The 14,947-nt window shown below is 50.0% G+C and overlaps 2 protein-coding genes across 3 annotated transcripts in view; one reads left to right on the top strand and one right to left on the bottom strand.

Annotated features, from left to right (window-relative positions):
• The window catches only part of OPHN1 (oligophrenin 1), a 76,220-nt gene extending 69,817 nt beyond the window's left edge, over positions 1-6,403 (top strand). The window contains exons 25-26 of one of the 2 annotated variants that reach the window (XR_007509447.1): positions 1-5,120; positions 5,864-6,403. The gene's annotated coding sequence lies outside the window, so the exon portion shown is untranslated. The other variant, XR_007509448.1, reaches the window with a different exon arrangement.
• A 461-nt stretch (positions 6,404-6,864) lies between these two features.
• The window catches only part of AR (androgen receptor), a 58,921-nt gene continuing 50,838 nt past the window's right edge, over positions 6,865-14,947 (bottom strand). Inside the window, exons 5-8 of the mRNA XM_049827754.1 lie at positions 14,531-14,675; positions 13,516-13,646; positions 12,793-12,950; positions 6,865-11,816 (exon numbers count right to left, since the gene is read on the bottom strand). Of these exons, the coding sequence (XP_049683711.1) occupies positions 11,661-11,816; positions 12,793-12,950; positions 13,516-13,646; positions 14,531-14,675 (590 nt within the window). The 3' untranslated portion in view covers positions 6,865-11,660. The remainder of the gene's footprint in view (positions 11,817-12,792; positions 12,951-13,515; positions 13,647-14,530; positions 14,676-14,947) is intronic.

The following is a 14,947-nucleotide window of genomic DNA, read 5'->3' on the forward strand; positions in this document are numbered from 1 at the left end:
GAGAAAACAGCTTTGTCTCTTAAATGGGAGTCTTGCAACCTGCTTTTGAGCCTGAATTTATGGACAAGTGACCGACCAAGGTGACTACACAGGAGCTGGCAGCAGTGTGTGAGGTACCAGGAGAGGGAGGGTGCTCCTGGGGTAAGCGTGGGGTGGGCAAGCTGTCCCTGCTGCTCGGTAGCCTGCATGCTTTGCTTCCCTGCCCCAAGAGGAGATGCAGCCCATTTCCACATTTCCTAAATACACCACTCACTCCTTTGTTGAGTGATAATTTTTAATTTCTTTTTTTTTAACCTAATAACATGTGGCTGGAAAAGGCTGCAGCTGAGGAACCCCTCCAGCGGTTTGAGATGAATGAATTCAGCTCTAGTGTCTCTGAGGGTCTTCAGCTGAACGATGGGGAGCTTTCTCATCTACACCCTTTTTCAGGCCTCTAATTGCCGTATTCTTCTCAGCATCCTTGCTGCAATTACTTTGTACCATCCTAGTCTTAGTTCAAGGGTGCTGAGCATTGCAGCATGCGCTCCAGGTTTGCAGGCTCGGAGCAGGTCTGTGCCTTGCCCCGGCTCCAGGCCCCCGAGCAAGCGCCCGGCTGGGCACCATCCCGGCCGAGCACGGTCCTGCCTTCCCGATCCCCATTCAGCATCGCTGCAAGGGGCCTGAGACCCTGCTTACAGTGGCAGGAGCGGTCCCCGGCAGTGGCATCCAGCGCTCCATGGCTCCCCTGAGGGGCAGCTGGGTATGGGGTGCCTGCCCCCCCCCCCAGCACCCCCAAAGCACCACGTCTTTCTTCCAGCCCCAGGAATATCCAGTACCCTTTAAGCCCCTGCACCGTCCACCATAAGGGAGCAGGAATGGAAAAGGAGTCCCCGAAGAACCTTTGCCACAGCAGGATTTATTGCAGCTCTGTGCATTTTGACAGTCTTGGCCTTTCTTCTCTTAACAAAGAAGAAAATCACTCTCCTGGCAGGGAGCGCGAGTGAAATGCTGATTTCTTCATAGCTGGGCTCTGCCGTTAGCAGTGGGCCGAATCACACAGTTCATGCATGGGGCTTGTGGCACATAACGTGCAATGCTTCCTTTGCTCCCTTTTTGGTTTTCCACATCTGTTCAGCTGGAAAGACTAATCCTAAGAACATAAACTGGCAAGAGCCAACAGTCCCGATCAAATACTACAGCGCACAACAGGCCGGGGAGCCTGGCTGAGACCCTTCCTCAGCTCCTCCAGCCCAACGTGCAGTTCGTTGCAGCCTGAGTGCTTGCGGGGCTCAGGGGCTGAAATTGCTCCCTCGCAAGGGTTTGGATCAAATCTGTAATTTGGAGAGCTCAGTGCGTAGGCGGGTGCTCAAGCTGGGGGCTATCGGCTCGGCTGTGGGTTGCACCTTCTGCCATGGGGGCACGAGAGGAGCCAGAGAGGGCAGGAGTGGGCAGGTGGCTCTGGCTGGCACCAGGACATCACCTGGAGATGCTCCATGGCCCCATGGGTCCTGCCTGCCACTGGCACAGGCAACGGCATGACCCTTTGTGCGTCCTTCTGTAAATTAACCTAATTCCATCTTAACCACAGCTAGGTTTTGATTAACACCCCGAGCAAGAATACAGACTGCACAATCTCATTTCTTTCGTTATTAGAAACCTTCTCCTGTTTTTCATCCTGGGAATATTTGGGGCTGTTATTGCTGAGTTACCTCTGTGGTACTGAAGGACAGGGTGAAGGTTTGTCAGCAATAATTTGGGGAGGGAAATGGTGATGGTGAGATGGGAACTGCTTACCAGGACTGCAGTCACTGGGCACTGCTGCAGCAGCCAGGAGACCAGGGCCAGGGCCATGTGCTGGGAGCGGTGTGGGATGCAGGGAAAGGCTGGATAAAGCGTGTGTGGGTGGGTGGGCTTGGGAGCAGCCTCCATCTGCCCTCCTATCACCAGGCAAGCTGCTTTATCCAGGTCTCGCTGCGTTTGCAGTCCTGACCTGCACCCAAAGAGTCTGGCTGCAGCTGCCGCTGCGGATACCCTGGGGCTGGCAGAAAATCTCGCTGCATTTTCATCCGGAGTCACTTGGGCTCCAGGCTTGCCGGTAAAAAAACAAAATGCTTCAATCTTGGAACTAACAAAAGATCCTTGTTAAATCTAGAAAAAATGACCAGCACCATTGTGGAGCGGCGGCTGCCCCTCAGGGGGCTGGCAGTGGGCACAGCCCCATGCGTGGCATCCCCTGCCAGGTGCCTGCTGGGGGGCATGTCCCACCCTGCTCCTGTGCCCGGGAGCATCCCCTGCCTGGGACGGACACAGGGTCACGATGCCCAGGTAGCACAAGCCGAAGCAGTAGCGTAAGGGTTGGGGATTTTTTTCTTTTTCCCTGGCTCTTTTTTTCTCTGTACTTTCTTTTGGGGGCTGTAATTTTTCCAGGGATGGATGCCTTCAAAACAACAGTGTTTCAGTGAAAGAAACTGTATTCTTTTTCTATTAGCCCTTGTAATGAATGATTACAGACTGGAAGGAGCACTGAGGTGCTATCCCAACAATTCTGGTGTCCCAACCCACAGGTACATGGTTTGCTTTCTTAAGGAAAATGTTTTGATTTCATCTGAGCAAGAAAAATATTTTCCAGCATAAGTAATACCTTGTAGTTTTTTATACAGAGAAAAGATATCAAAACAAGAAGTTTCAAAGCTCAAGTCTGGGCCTCAGGGAGAAATTCCCAGAGGAAGGATTTGGAGAGGTTAAAGGCACACTTCAGTAGACACATCTATATGATAAATTTAGGATTGAAATGTACTTAGTGGAGCACTGACATCTTAAATTTATGTGCTGCACAGAGATCCATAAAGGCACAGGAATCCACCCACGCAGGACTTCTTGCTAGATCAGAGTCTTAGTTTTAAACTCCATAATTCTCTCTGGTCCAACTCGCTGCACAATTAACCAGCTGAATGCTCTGATTTAGGACCAGCTTTCTACACCAGACATTTTCTTGGCAACTGTCAGCAGCATTACTTGGCCTATACATCCATAAATCAAGAGTCAGGCCAGCAAAAAAATATCCTGCCATGGGCTTAAAAATTCAGTAGGTGCTTTGAATTATTTCTTTACTTTCCTTATATTTTTGGAATTTTATGATAGAGGTGCTTTCACAGCCTCTGTCAGGATCTGTGAGAGCTCCTAAAAAGCAGAAGTTCTGAAGATTCTTGAAATCATATATAAAAGGTTGCTCTTCCCATGGAGGCTTAGAGAAACACCCCTTCACCCCCCCCCCCCAGCACATTGCCCCCCAGGACCTCCGTCCTCCTGCAGGTCCAGCATCCTTTGCTCTTTGCATCCTTTGTGTCCTGCACACCCTGGTCCCTCCCTGGTGCCTCAGCCCCACGGGCTCATCCTGGCACCGTGATGCCGGGCCATGCCCCTGCGGTCACTCTGCTCCAGCAGGGACGGGACGCGGGGCACGCAGGTCCCTGCTCACCCTCTCGTTGGCGTCTACCTGCTGGCGGCGGTGAGAGGCGGCAGCAATTTTGGGCAAGGAGCAAACCCCAGAGTTGGCTGACATTCCTCATGTCAAGAGCACACGAGTCGGCGTGACCGCGCTGAGGTCTGTGGCTGCTGGACGAGCTGCCGGAGCCCAGCACACATGGAGGGCAGAGCAGCTCCCAGCGCCTCTCCCAGCTGCTCAGGCCGAGCTTTGCTCAAGTCGGGCGGGATGCAGGAGGTGCCAAGTGTGATGAGATGGGAACTTCAACAGTAGTGAGAAACAGGCAACCCCCATCATCGAACAACTGAGTTGCTGGCGACTCTAGCATCCCTCCAGTGAAGCAGCAATGCCTTCTCCGTGCGGGGTGCTCCTCACCCAGCGCATCACATACTTCTGATGCAGAAGGGAACCTCTTGAGGGGCCCCTGCCCCTTCCCAGCCGCTTCCTGGGCAGGGATGGGGTGAGCTGCAGGGGCGGTCAGAGAAAGGGCAGGTAAAGAAGAAGGGCTGGGGGCCAGAGCCTGGATGTCCCCCCGGAGTAGCCAGCCTGGGGACTATTGCAGCCGGACCGGGCAGGTCACTCATCTCCTCATCAGAGACAGCTATGCGGGCGAACCTGATGACTTTGCCCCAGCTCAGCGATGCATGCCAACGGTATGTGCTGCCAGCCTTGTTATTCGTCTCCACGCTTTTCTTGACAGAAAGGATGATTTCTGTGTGAGGCTGGTGTGTGCACACATGGTTAAAAAAACCCCAAAACCACACCCCAAACGCCCTGTACCAAAGGCTTGGCATGGACAGCATATTGCTGCACTCCTGTGCTGGCTGCAAGCTGCTCTCCTGTTAAAACCTGCACCTCTCCTGTTGAAACCTGTGCCTTAAAGCACTTCATGGTGCTCCCACAGGGATTTGGGCTGGGCTGAGCAGACTGCTGACCTGGGCACAAGAGGAGCAGTGAGCTGCAAGAGCCCATCGCCGCCTTCGCCAGGGCCTCAGGGAGGGCTCTGCACCAGCGCTGAACACAGCCTGGGTACCGGAGGGGGGTCAGTGGGATAGCGGTGGCCAAGCTCTCTCTGAGGGCTCCAGGTGAAGCCTGGAGTTTTAATTAGTCTGTCTTGGAGGGAGTTGCAAAAACTTGTTATGCAAATTAGAGAAACTAAACTGCATTTAAAGGACTTTTATAATAATTAATTAATTTGCTCAATACCAGGCCCCGCATGATCTCAGGCATACCATCCCACTCAGCTTCTTACAGCTGGACTCCTTTAGCACCCGGGGTTTGTATAAACGGAGGTCTCGGGCCATTGTCTGCAATTGCTTTAAGTAGTCCATAGGCAGTTTTAGACCCATGGCAAGCTAGTGTTCTGGTGGGTCCTGGTCCTGTTTCTGTTCTTTGACTGGGAGAAATAAGTGCTGTTAGATATCGTCAGTCACAGAACGGTTCAACAGCCAGGTTCTGAACCCTTAATACGATGCAGAGGCACCACCAGCCTGCCTGCCAGCACAGCTCAGCACCCACATCGCTCATCCAGCCACGGAGCTGAGCCCACCGTGGTGAAGGTGATGGAGGAGCTGCCCGGACCACCGGGGACAGGAGACGGTGACTGCGGCTGCAGGAGGAGCGGGGAGCCCCCGCTGACGTGGGGCTTCGGCAGCAGGTGGGCGTCCCACAGGGGACACTGGTCAAGCAGGGCGCTGGGGGTCCCCACAGTTGGGGTGGGTTTGGGCCGTGCTCTGACTGAGGCCCATCCACACCTGAAATAATCCAGCGTGCAGAGCATCTCTCTCCACCGGCTCATTCTGGTGCAGCCTTAGAGGGTGAGTGCAGCCCCTACCCTGATACAGCTGAAGGGATGCAGGGAGATGGTTGCCAGCGCAGCTGTCAGCGTGTGCAGCGCTCCCAGGGCCCCCGAGGAGGTCAACCACTGTTGAAGGGTGTCAAAAGCAACTCAGTATCATTTTAGGAAATGGAACAATTTTTCTGTTTTAAAAATTTCCCACTAGCTGTTCTAAGGATCTTTAAAGCAAACTCCTTTAAAGCACGGAGCCATTTTACGGCTGCTTGGCATGAGATGTTTTCAGAAAAAGACAAAAAAAAAAGGCAAGATTGATTCCTCACTTGGTGTCTGCTGTTCGAGCCCATCCTGCAGCAGACGGGCCCCCTGCCAGGCACAGCCTGCTGTGCCCCATATGCCCTGAGCAGCCCCGCTCGCTTGGCTGACAGACTCTTTCAGAAAAGGTCTTGCTGCATTTGTTACTGCAAAGGTCCAGAAAGGGCACCCGGCAGTCTGCCTGGGGCAGGGGCTATTTGCTCACCTGGCCAGGAGGGTTAGGGCCAGGAATCTGCAGAGGCCAATCCTCTGCAGACACTCAGACCAATTTCCTTGCTGTTCTCATGCAGGCAAATACTGTGCAAGCCACACAAGGCTGGAGCCCATTAAGAGGACAGAGGCTGGTGTAAGATCAGGAGATGCAAACCCAGGTGAAAGACTGGGTCCATCACCCCATGATGTGTTGGACCGACGGCTCCTCAGTGTCCCAGGGGACGTTGGTGGTCAAGTAAAAGTCTGATGGGCGACACTGGGGCTAACATGTTGACAGGTATCTGAGATAGCACCGCAGCCCGTGAATGGCAGTGGATTTTTCTGTTGATTAAGCGTGTATTTTGAAAATAATACATTTTTAGTTGTGACTCAAATGGAGGGATGGGACCAGATTCTCTGCAGATGACTAAACATGATGCTACTCCACATGGGCAAGGCTTTTTGTACAGCTAAGTACACTGTGCTTTCAGCTTGCGGGGTATTGGTACATGTACTGCTGCTGTGCAATTATACACTAGACATTGCTAGCTATTTGTGGATGGATGAGGGTTTTTATTTTTTTTTTCCAAGCTCTTTGGTTTGTCTTGCAGTGAATAAAATCTTGACCCTGTGCAATATTCACATCTGTACCTTGAATTAAAAAGTGGGCTGATAAGCGGTCTTTTTTTATTACGTGGAGAGCACAGGCCAATTTTATAAAGAAGTTCCAGCAGAATGGATTTACAACCGCTCATAAAGATACTGAAAACAACAACAACAGGAGGAGGACACTGGCCTTTATTAGCTCCTTGCTTTGAGAAATACATTAATCAAATTAAATTCAGTTTTTTAAAAGACCCAAAGAGGCATATATGAAAGGATTAGTCAATCGATGTGTAAATGAATTAACAGTTCAGACATGTAATTAGTAGCAAAATCTGACTGTGAAAAATAGCCTATGAATGACCAAACATACAGCCTCATCCACTGAGAAATGACCCACTGATTCCTGGCATCTTCAATAGCTAATATTCATCACACCAGATAACATTTTTCATGCATATAACTGAAACAGAAGCCAAATACACGCACAGAGTAGTGTTCCAACAAACGAGATTCTGCCTTTATTGTACTTAGAACAACAACAGCTTTTAAGATTACAAAATAGCTGAACACCAAGCGTGAAGGTCTGCCCTGTGGCACAGCACAGGCCGAGTGCTTGCATGGGATCCAAGCATGGACTAAAACAGTCAAAAAGTGAAATTTTTATTTCCCCTAGAGTAGTGGGATTGGTTTTGTCTTTATCCTGGATGCCAGACAGGCTCCTCTTTTTGGTTACAAGAACAGACATCCTTCAGCCCCACACAGTGACTTCTGAGTCATGGTCATCTCCTGCGCATCCTCCACTGCATCTCACCAGCCAAGGCAGTGGATGTCACTGCTCTCCAGTCTCAATGATGTCATAACATTGTAGGTCTCCATTTTCCTTATTCGATTGTATTCAGTTCCAATTTAAAAAAAAAAAAAAGAGCAGTGGCAACAATCCAACTAACTCTAGAAGCAGAATTTGGCCTCAGATGCTGTTAATTTGGGCAAAACACTGCCATTTCTGACAGGTGACTGAAAAACACTACAGTGTTGCAACTGCAATACAATTGCAACCGTAATAAAATGCTACGTGTATGCTTCGCCCTCACTGCACATCTTGCAGAGGATAAAGGTTTGCAATGCAGCAGCAAAGTCACACTGAGCCAGGGCAAAGGCTTTCTCCATGTCGCGCATAGCCCTTGCCTTGGAACCGCCTGCCTTGGACCCAGACCTTGGGAAATAACCACATTATTGTACCTGAAAGTCTTTCTGCCCATTCTGTAGGCTACTTGTTCTTTTCGTTTTGGTAATCCTGCAGTGTTTGTTTCATGACTTACTCAGCTATGGTGAAACAAGCAATTGTAGAGACATTATGCTTTGTTACTTTCATGACAATAGCTGTGGGCTGGGAGTCCTCCCCAGGCAAAAAGGCACCAGCAATGAGCTTTTTGGCTTATTACAAAGAAAATAAAGTATTATCAATATAGAGAACTCTTTTTATTACAGAAACATGTTAACAAATAAAAACTGCATTAAATTGCCACAGAACACAAAATACCTGGCACAGAGAGCAGCTTACTATAAATTTGCTGTGGTTTTATGTGTGGTGCAGATATTTACTTTTTGAATCGCAAGTGCAGGTTCCCCCGTCATTTTAAAAGGGAATGAGCAAAAGTCCCTCCATGTTGCCTGCGAGCAGGTGAGCGAGCGCAGGTGAGTGCGGGAGGGCTGAGCCTGTGCCCTTCTCCTCCAGAGCCATGCCATGCCCCCACGAATGGGCTGGAGCACCCCGTCTGCAGCCAGGCTGCCCGGCCATGCCCAGAGCCTGCAGCAGGCTTCCATCCCCGGTCCCAGCCGCACGGCGCTGGTAACTGCTCCTGCCACCCCACCACACAGGCATCTCGCCCAGCTGCCGGTTTCTAGGTGCTCTGTCATTTGATAGTGGGCACCAGGACACAATGGTGCAGAGCATGACTTGGCCAGTCATTATGGTACAAGAAAGGATTTCTGTGCCTCTAAAAGTCTACTTTGAAACAGTTAGAAAACAGCTACTGCTTTAGAATTCCAGGATTCTGCTCCGAAGTGCAAGGACACTTTGTGCAGTCAAAGAGGGCGAAGATAAAGAACACACTGTCATCCCCCAAGTGCAAATACTATCCCTGCCTAACCAGAATCAGCTACAAGAAAGCTGGAGAAGCAGATACCGATACCAGACTGGGCCCGTGTATGCTCCATTCATGCCACGAAAGGATGGACCTTTGAACACTGGGCAGTACCTAACCAGAAAAAATTATCAAATTAGAAGTTTCCATTAATATTGGCACATGCTGACTCATCTCCTGAAGAATATTTAGTTGCAATCCTGCTCCCTTCTCAAAGCATACCCAGTTGGAGAGGCTGCACACACAAGTTGCACACATCTGGCAGATGATACATAGGCAGCATCCCCTTCTAAACCATTTTTCATTTGTACTATGCTTCCACCAGCAAATCAGAATATACAAATCCCTATTAAGTTTGATTTCTTCCCAATCTCCCAGCAGAAAAGTACCCAGGAGGATACTTCCACTCTCATGAACTAATGAAAACTTCACTGACATGAGCTTGGGCAAAATATAAAGCTCTCCAAAGGAGCTATTCAGACTGCTCATAAACATCCTTCTCTTGATGACAGAGATGAGGGTATTACTCACCCAGCTGTTCATTGTACTCTTCTGCTAATAGCCAGAAAATGTTCAAGAACAGAGGAATGCACCAGTAGCATTTTTTTACTGGTTCATTTGCAACTATTATTATATCATATTGACACTTAAAATGCTTGCAGCCCTCGAAAATAGGAAAAACTACTGAGAACACTGTCCTGTTGGCTGGGATTCAGGAAGGTTATCTAGGGATTCCTGTTGTCACCTACGTGAAGGGATTTCAGGAGCAAAAGCATGAGCAGAGCTGTATCTAGCAGGGGAGGAAAACCCATTACAAACAGCTGTAAAGAAAGATCTTCCCCTTCAACAGTTTTGGGTTTTTTCCCTACCCCTTCCCTTAATGAAAATCCCATAGCACGATTGAAAAGTATCAGGAAAATTGTTTTACTGAGAATTTGTAAAGAACACAGACGTACCATGAAGGCATTTGCATGAAGAGCTGATGGTGATGCTCAGCTCGGGAACGGTCCAAGCAGCAATGTTTTCTGCACCATATATATGTGGCAATCAATTGGCCTAAACCTTATTCCCTTCACATTAAAGCCCTCTGACAAACACAAGTAGCTGGTATTATGCAGGGGGAACACAGCACGGTGTGCGGCACAGGTCTGATCAGGTTCACTTCTCTAGACTCCGGCTTTTGTTTCGCACTTGTGGCATCGCGGTGCCAAGGGACCACACCAGCGCTCTGGGTGGGCACAGCTCCGCCACAAGCTCTGCTCCGTACTGCAGCGGTGAAACCACTGCCTGCCAGAGAGCTGCGTGCAGCAGGGCATGGACTTGCTGTTTGCCTGCGCTGGCACAAGGACCCCTTGTAGACGTCTGTCGGTAAAGCTGGACTGCATCGCAGCCCCGATGAGGAGTATTACCCTGACAAGAGTCTGTATGTGCTGCGCTCACCAACACACCCGGCCAGGTCTGACCAGGCGGTTTTTGGTGGGCTCACGGCTGTGCGGGAAGGGGGGGAACTGAAATACCGCGGGGAACACAGGCTTGGCCACTTTGTGGGAAGTGGAGCCCAGCAAATAAACAAATCTGAATACAGGTGTTGGGTGGGCCTGTGTTCCCTTCTCAACTTGAGGTATGAAACAGAGTCAAGCCAACGCTTACACCTGACAAACCAAGCCTGCTTTTCTCAGATATTCCTGAAGTCACCAGCAGCTGCAGACCGATCAGCCTGTACCATTTGCTGGCCATGGACCAAAAGCCCTCGTTAGTGAGGGCACATTTATCCGTCCTTGTGGCAGAGCCACAGACTGTGCCACCACCATGACACGTGGGGCTGCTGGGGACAGGCGGCATGCGTGGGACCATGTCCCCCCCCAGGCTGCAATCAACTGCTGCAATTAGCAGGAGCCGGGCACAATGCTTGGAAGGGCATAAAGTCTCTTCGGTGTTTCCTTTACAAGCCCCTGAAGTGCCACAGCAGCACCAGCCGGTTACCACAGCTACCTCCCAAAGGACAGTATTAACAGCAGGAGCCCCGTGGCCTTGCGGATCCTGGCCCCGCCGCTTTGCTCCTGGGATGCTCATCTGCTGGCATCAGAAAGAATAGTTGACACCAACAGAAAATAAGTAGTGTAGCTGGAAACCCGGGCTCTGCAGACACCCAGCGGGAGCAGAGCTGGTGAGGGGCTGGGCAGGGGGCTTCAGGTGCCCACAGGAGGGGAGACCGTGAGGTCTGAGGACATCAGGCACTTGCGGAGGTGGGTACAGCTGTGTCGGAGAAGCAGCAGCTGTCAAGGACAGGAATGTGACTTCTGAGTGCCTGGGCATCTGTGGGGCAGACAGAGACCCAGCTTGACCAGCCACAGGAAAAACACCACAGGTGGAAAACAGCAGCCATCTGCCATCTTTGGGGATTTCTGAAGGTCATCTTCCTCTCCAGCCCTTCTGCTGACGACCTCGTAACGCTCCATCAGCTAATATTAGCGCTCGTCTGTGCTGCTGCGCAGGCAGGTCTGCGGGGCCGCAGATGGCAGTGGCGTGCTGTCCGGAGTAGACCCCGCGATGGCTGCTCGGCAGCTTTCTGACCCAGCAGCAGGTCCTGTAAATTTATCAGGCTGCAAATTCATCTCACCCCCGCAACTCTTCGGTGTTTCTCTACTGCAATATTTTAACTCTTGTGCTTCCCAGCACCATAATGCAAATAAGAAGTCCCAAAGGAGGCCAGTAAAGTAACCCACACCCAAACTTACAGGTTCAACCTGCTTGTTGTCTTGTTCTGTTTTTAAAAAAAACCCAAACCCAACAACTGCTGGCATTTCCTCCAATCTCCCGTGGCCCTGGACCACTAAAAGTCACTGTGGAAAATAGACAAATGAGAGAGCGTAGATACGGTGCCACAGCCACTGTGCCACAGTTCCCTGCCCCAGCACAGCGAGCCAGCCAAATCTAGGCAGAAGCCATGGCAGGTAGTTCAGTACCTCAGGAAAAATAGAAATCTCAGGAATCCCAGCAGGTAGTCATTTATTACTGTCCATCTTCTTGGCACACCGCCTCTGTAAAGGGGATTCCTCAAGGCACTGCAGTGCAGTAGTGCAGAAATAACAGGCAGGAGATGGCTGAAATGGGGGTGGCAGAGCTGGGAGGTCCATCCAGAAGATCACTGTGCATGGAAGTAGATTGGCCTGACTTTTCCAGACAGGATCTTGGGAACCTGCACAGAGATGATCTCAGCCATCATTTCAGGGTAGTCCACGCTCACCATATGTGCCTTAATTAAAAGGTCAAATGTAAACTGATGCAGATCCTTGGCAATCTGGGGAAGGAAGAAAGTTTGTTAAACGAGAAGTTCCTGGTCAGTGATTTCTCTGGGAAGATACTGAGGAGATGTTAGCAGGCACAGCAGGACAGGGCTGGACCTTGCTACAGTGAGACCTGCTTTGCTCTGGCCATCCACTGCCATGCTAGCAGTTATCAGATGGCAGGTATTCACCCCGAAGATGAGCAAGGGAGCATGTAGTGTATTTTGCCATCGTCCTTCACACTCAGACATTACTGAGTCCAACAAAAACTGAGATGTATAAAAATGGCACTTTCTTACTCCTACAGAAACTTGTCTTACTGTGTGCAGATGCTGCTGACCTCACTTATTAAGAATTACTTTTCGCTTGTAGACATGTAACTGTATGGGCATGGAGTTGAGCCCTAGGAAAGGGCTAGCTCATGTTTCACCAGCACAACTTTAAGTCACAAATGGAGAATTTGTTTTCACTGCTGTAATCAGAGAAGATTCACCGTGGACACTGAGATTTTAAGCTGTTCTGCTAGGCTGAAAATGGAAAAGTGTCATCTACAAAGAGCTTTTCATTGCTAAAAAAGGAAGCCCATAACCCCAAGCACAAGAGTGGTTATTGCAGGAAGTGACAGGCACAGATAACTTTCACTCCCTCAGCAGAATTAGTGTCTCTTTTCTCTGTCGCTTAATCTGGAGCACACTGCAATACTGTCCCTGCAAAGGTGTGCCAAGAGTTTAAAAAAAAACCCCACAAAGAATCACAGAATCATCGAACAGCCCAGGTTGGAAGGGAGCTCAAAAGGTCACCTGGTCCAACCTTCCCTGGGAAAGGGAGCCTGGATGAGACTATCTAGCTCCCTGTCCAACTGCATCTTGAAAACCTCCAGTGATGGGGACTACCTCGACCCCGGGGAGGTTGCTCCAGTGAATGATCGTTCTCACTGTAAAAAGTTTCTTTCTTATGTGTATAGATAGACATTTCACTGTCCTCTCTTACAGGATGCACGGAGTCCAGGACCTTGGTGAGCTGGTAAAATCGCCGAGAGCAGGAAGTAGGGTTCTTCCTCTTGCAAGCGATGATGCGGTCAAGTTCCTTAATGTAATTCATTCGAAGTTCATCAAAGAGCTTCTGGTTCTTCAGGCCATCCACTGGAACTGGACAGATCACGGGAAGGAAACAGTAAGAGTTGCCCAGAGAGTGGAGAGAATAAAAGAGCAAGAGGAAGGCTGAAGAAGTGGTCAGTGCAGATCTAAGACAAAAGATCTGCCCACCAGCTCTGCTTTTGCTACAGCCCTCATACTGGTCAGCTTGTTGGACTACCGCTAATCCAAGGACCCTTGTTCAGCACTCGTTAAAAAAAGAGATGCAATATAACAAATTGCAGTGCTATTTTCCTGCTCAGCAACTGATGCTCAGAGGTCCCCATGATAACAGCAGTTAGGCTGAGGAGCAACCTCCTGCAGGAGCTGCATGGGAGAAACACTCCAATGTGCAGAGGTGGGGTGGGCTAGCTGCAGGGGGGGCTGGGTGGTGGCACCCTTATGCTTGGCAGCTCGCTGTCTCTGAGCAGCTCAGATTAAAGCAGAGAGGAGAACATCCACAGGCATCCCTTGGGAAGTATGAGTACATGCACATGCACAGGGAAAGCACCGGATACCTCTAGGGCAATACAGCATATAGCAACCGGAGATCTGTTGAGGAAAGGATGTGAGTACTTACTTATACTGAAGAAGAGTAGAGCCTTCATACAGAGAAACTCCTGGGGTGTGATCTGAAGCCACCCAAACTCCTGAGAGAGGTGCCGCATCCTGACACATTGGCTGTACATTCTGGATTTGTGCATCCGGTACCTGGCAGGGCAGAATGTGTAACGTGTGACAAGGACATCAAAGCTTTGCCTGTGTGATGTGCGGGGCAGGTCACACTCTGCCTGACCTGGCAATCCCAGCCTCACCTGGCACATCCCTGCTGCCAAGAATCTGAGCCCTGTCTTGGGGGATGCTGGCACCAACAGGCCTGCATGCAAAAGCGGAACGTTTTCCAAAATGCCCATGCGTAATCCTCTTTGTCTGGAAATGGAGGACTACCTGGGATTTGCAGAGTTCGTTTGACCCTCTGCCTTCCTGGAAAATGACTGCAATGTCTCACCAAATGTGACTGCCCGCAAGGAATACGAAGCTAAGCTCGGAGCTCTCAGAGAGAGGGTGTGGTTTTGCTTGCTGCTGTGCTTAGTTATTGTTTTTAAGCAATTCTACCTTAGTGCCAGCAAACCCTCCCCAGCTCTAAGTTGATGGTACATCAGAGAGAACCCATCAGGAACTTACAATATATGTTTGTTTCAGTTCCTGTTTGCTCCAGCTGACCAAGCAAGCTGAAAACAGGAACTCGAATCTTCAGAAAAAAGGTAGGTCTGCATGGACCAGCCCCTCACACCCAGCACCAGCACTTGCTGCTGCTCTGATGGAAATTGAACCCAAGGCAAGGTTGAGGGAAAGGGAATAAGGACCAGAAGCGACATTGCAATTCTCCTTATTGCTCCTGGAGATCACTGCAGAGCAATTAGAGGGGAAAAGCAGGGTCCTCCTCTGCTTTGTTGGTCAGCTCTGAAAGCATGATTCCTCAAGCTGCACATTTCATAAGCAGATGGGAAGCAAATTCCTTGTCTTGTTCTCATTTCTCACCTAGTCTGACCCAGACAAAGCACAATATTAGATTGTTGTTATTTTGCACTCACTCATTGAAGACCAAATCTGGAGCGAAGTAAAGCATTCTGGAATTGACGTTGGTGAAAGATCTCCAACCCATAGCAAAAACCATAAGGCCCATCCAAGAGTACTGGATTATTGACATCTGGTCATCCACATGCAGATTGCGAAATCCTATTAAAAAATGAGAGAGGGATATTACAGATTAATATTGGGTTCCTGCAGTTACCAGGACTGGTTTCATGCAGACTCCAGTTCTCCTGCAGCATTCCTGTTATGACAAGGTGGTCCACAGCCTAACTTCAGCTCGTCCTGAGACACACACACACGACACACACAGAGCCGGGTGACACAACTGCGGTGTCAGCAGCCGGGTCCTCACACTCTGATGGGTCATCAGAAACAGCCACAGCACAAAACCGCAACTGGAAGGGGAGAAAGGGGAT

Source organism: Accipiter gentilis, chromosome 24 (genome assembly GCF_929443795.1).
Source record: "Accipiter gentilis chromosome 24, bAccGen1.1, whole genome shotgun sequence".
Lineage (NCBI taxonomy): Eukaryota > Metazoa > Chordata > Aves > Accipitriformes > Accipitridae > Astur > Astur gentilis.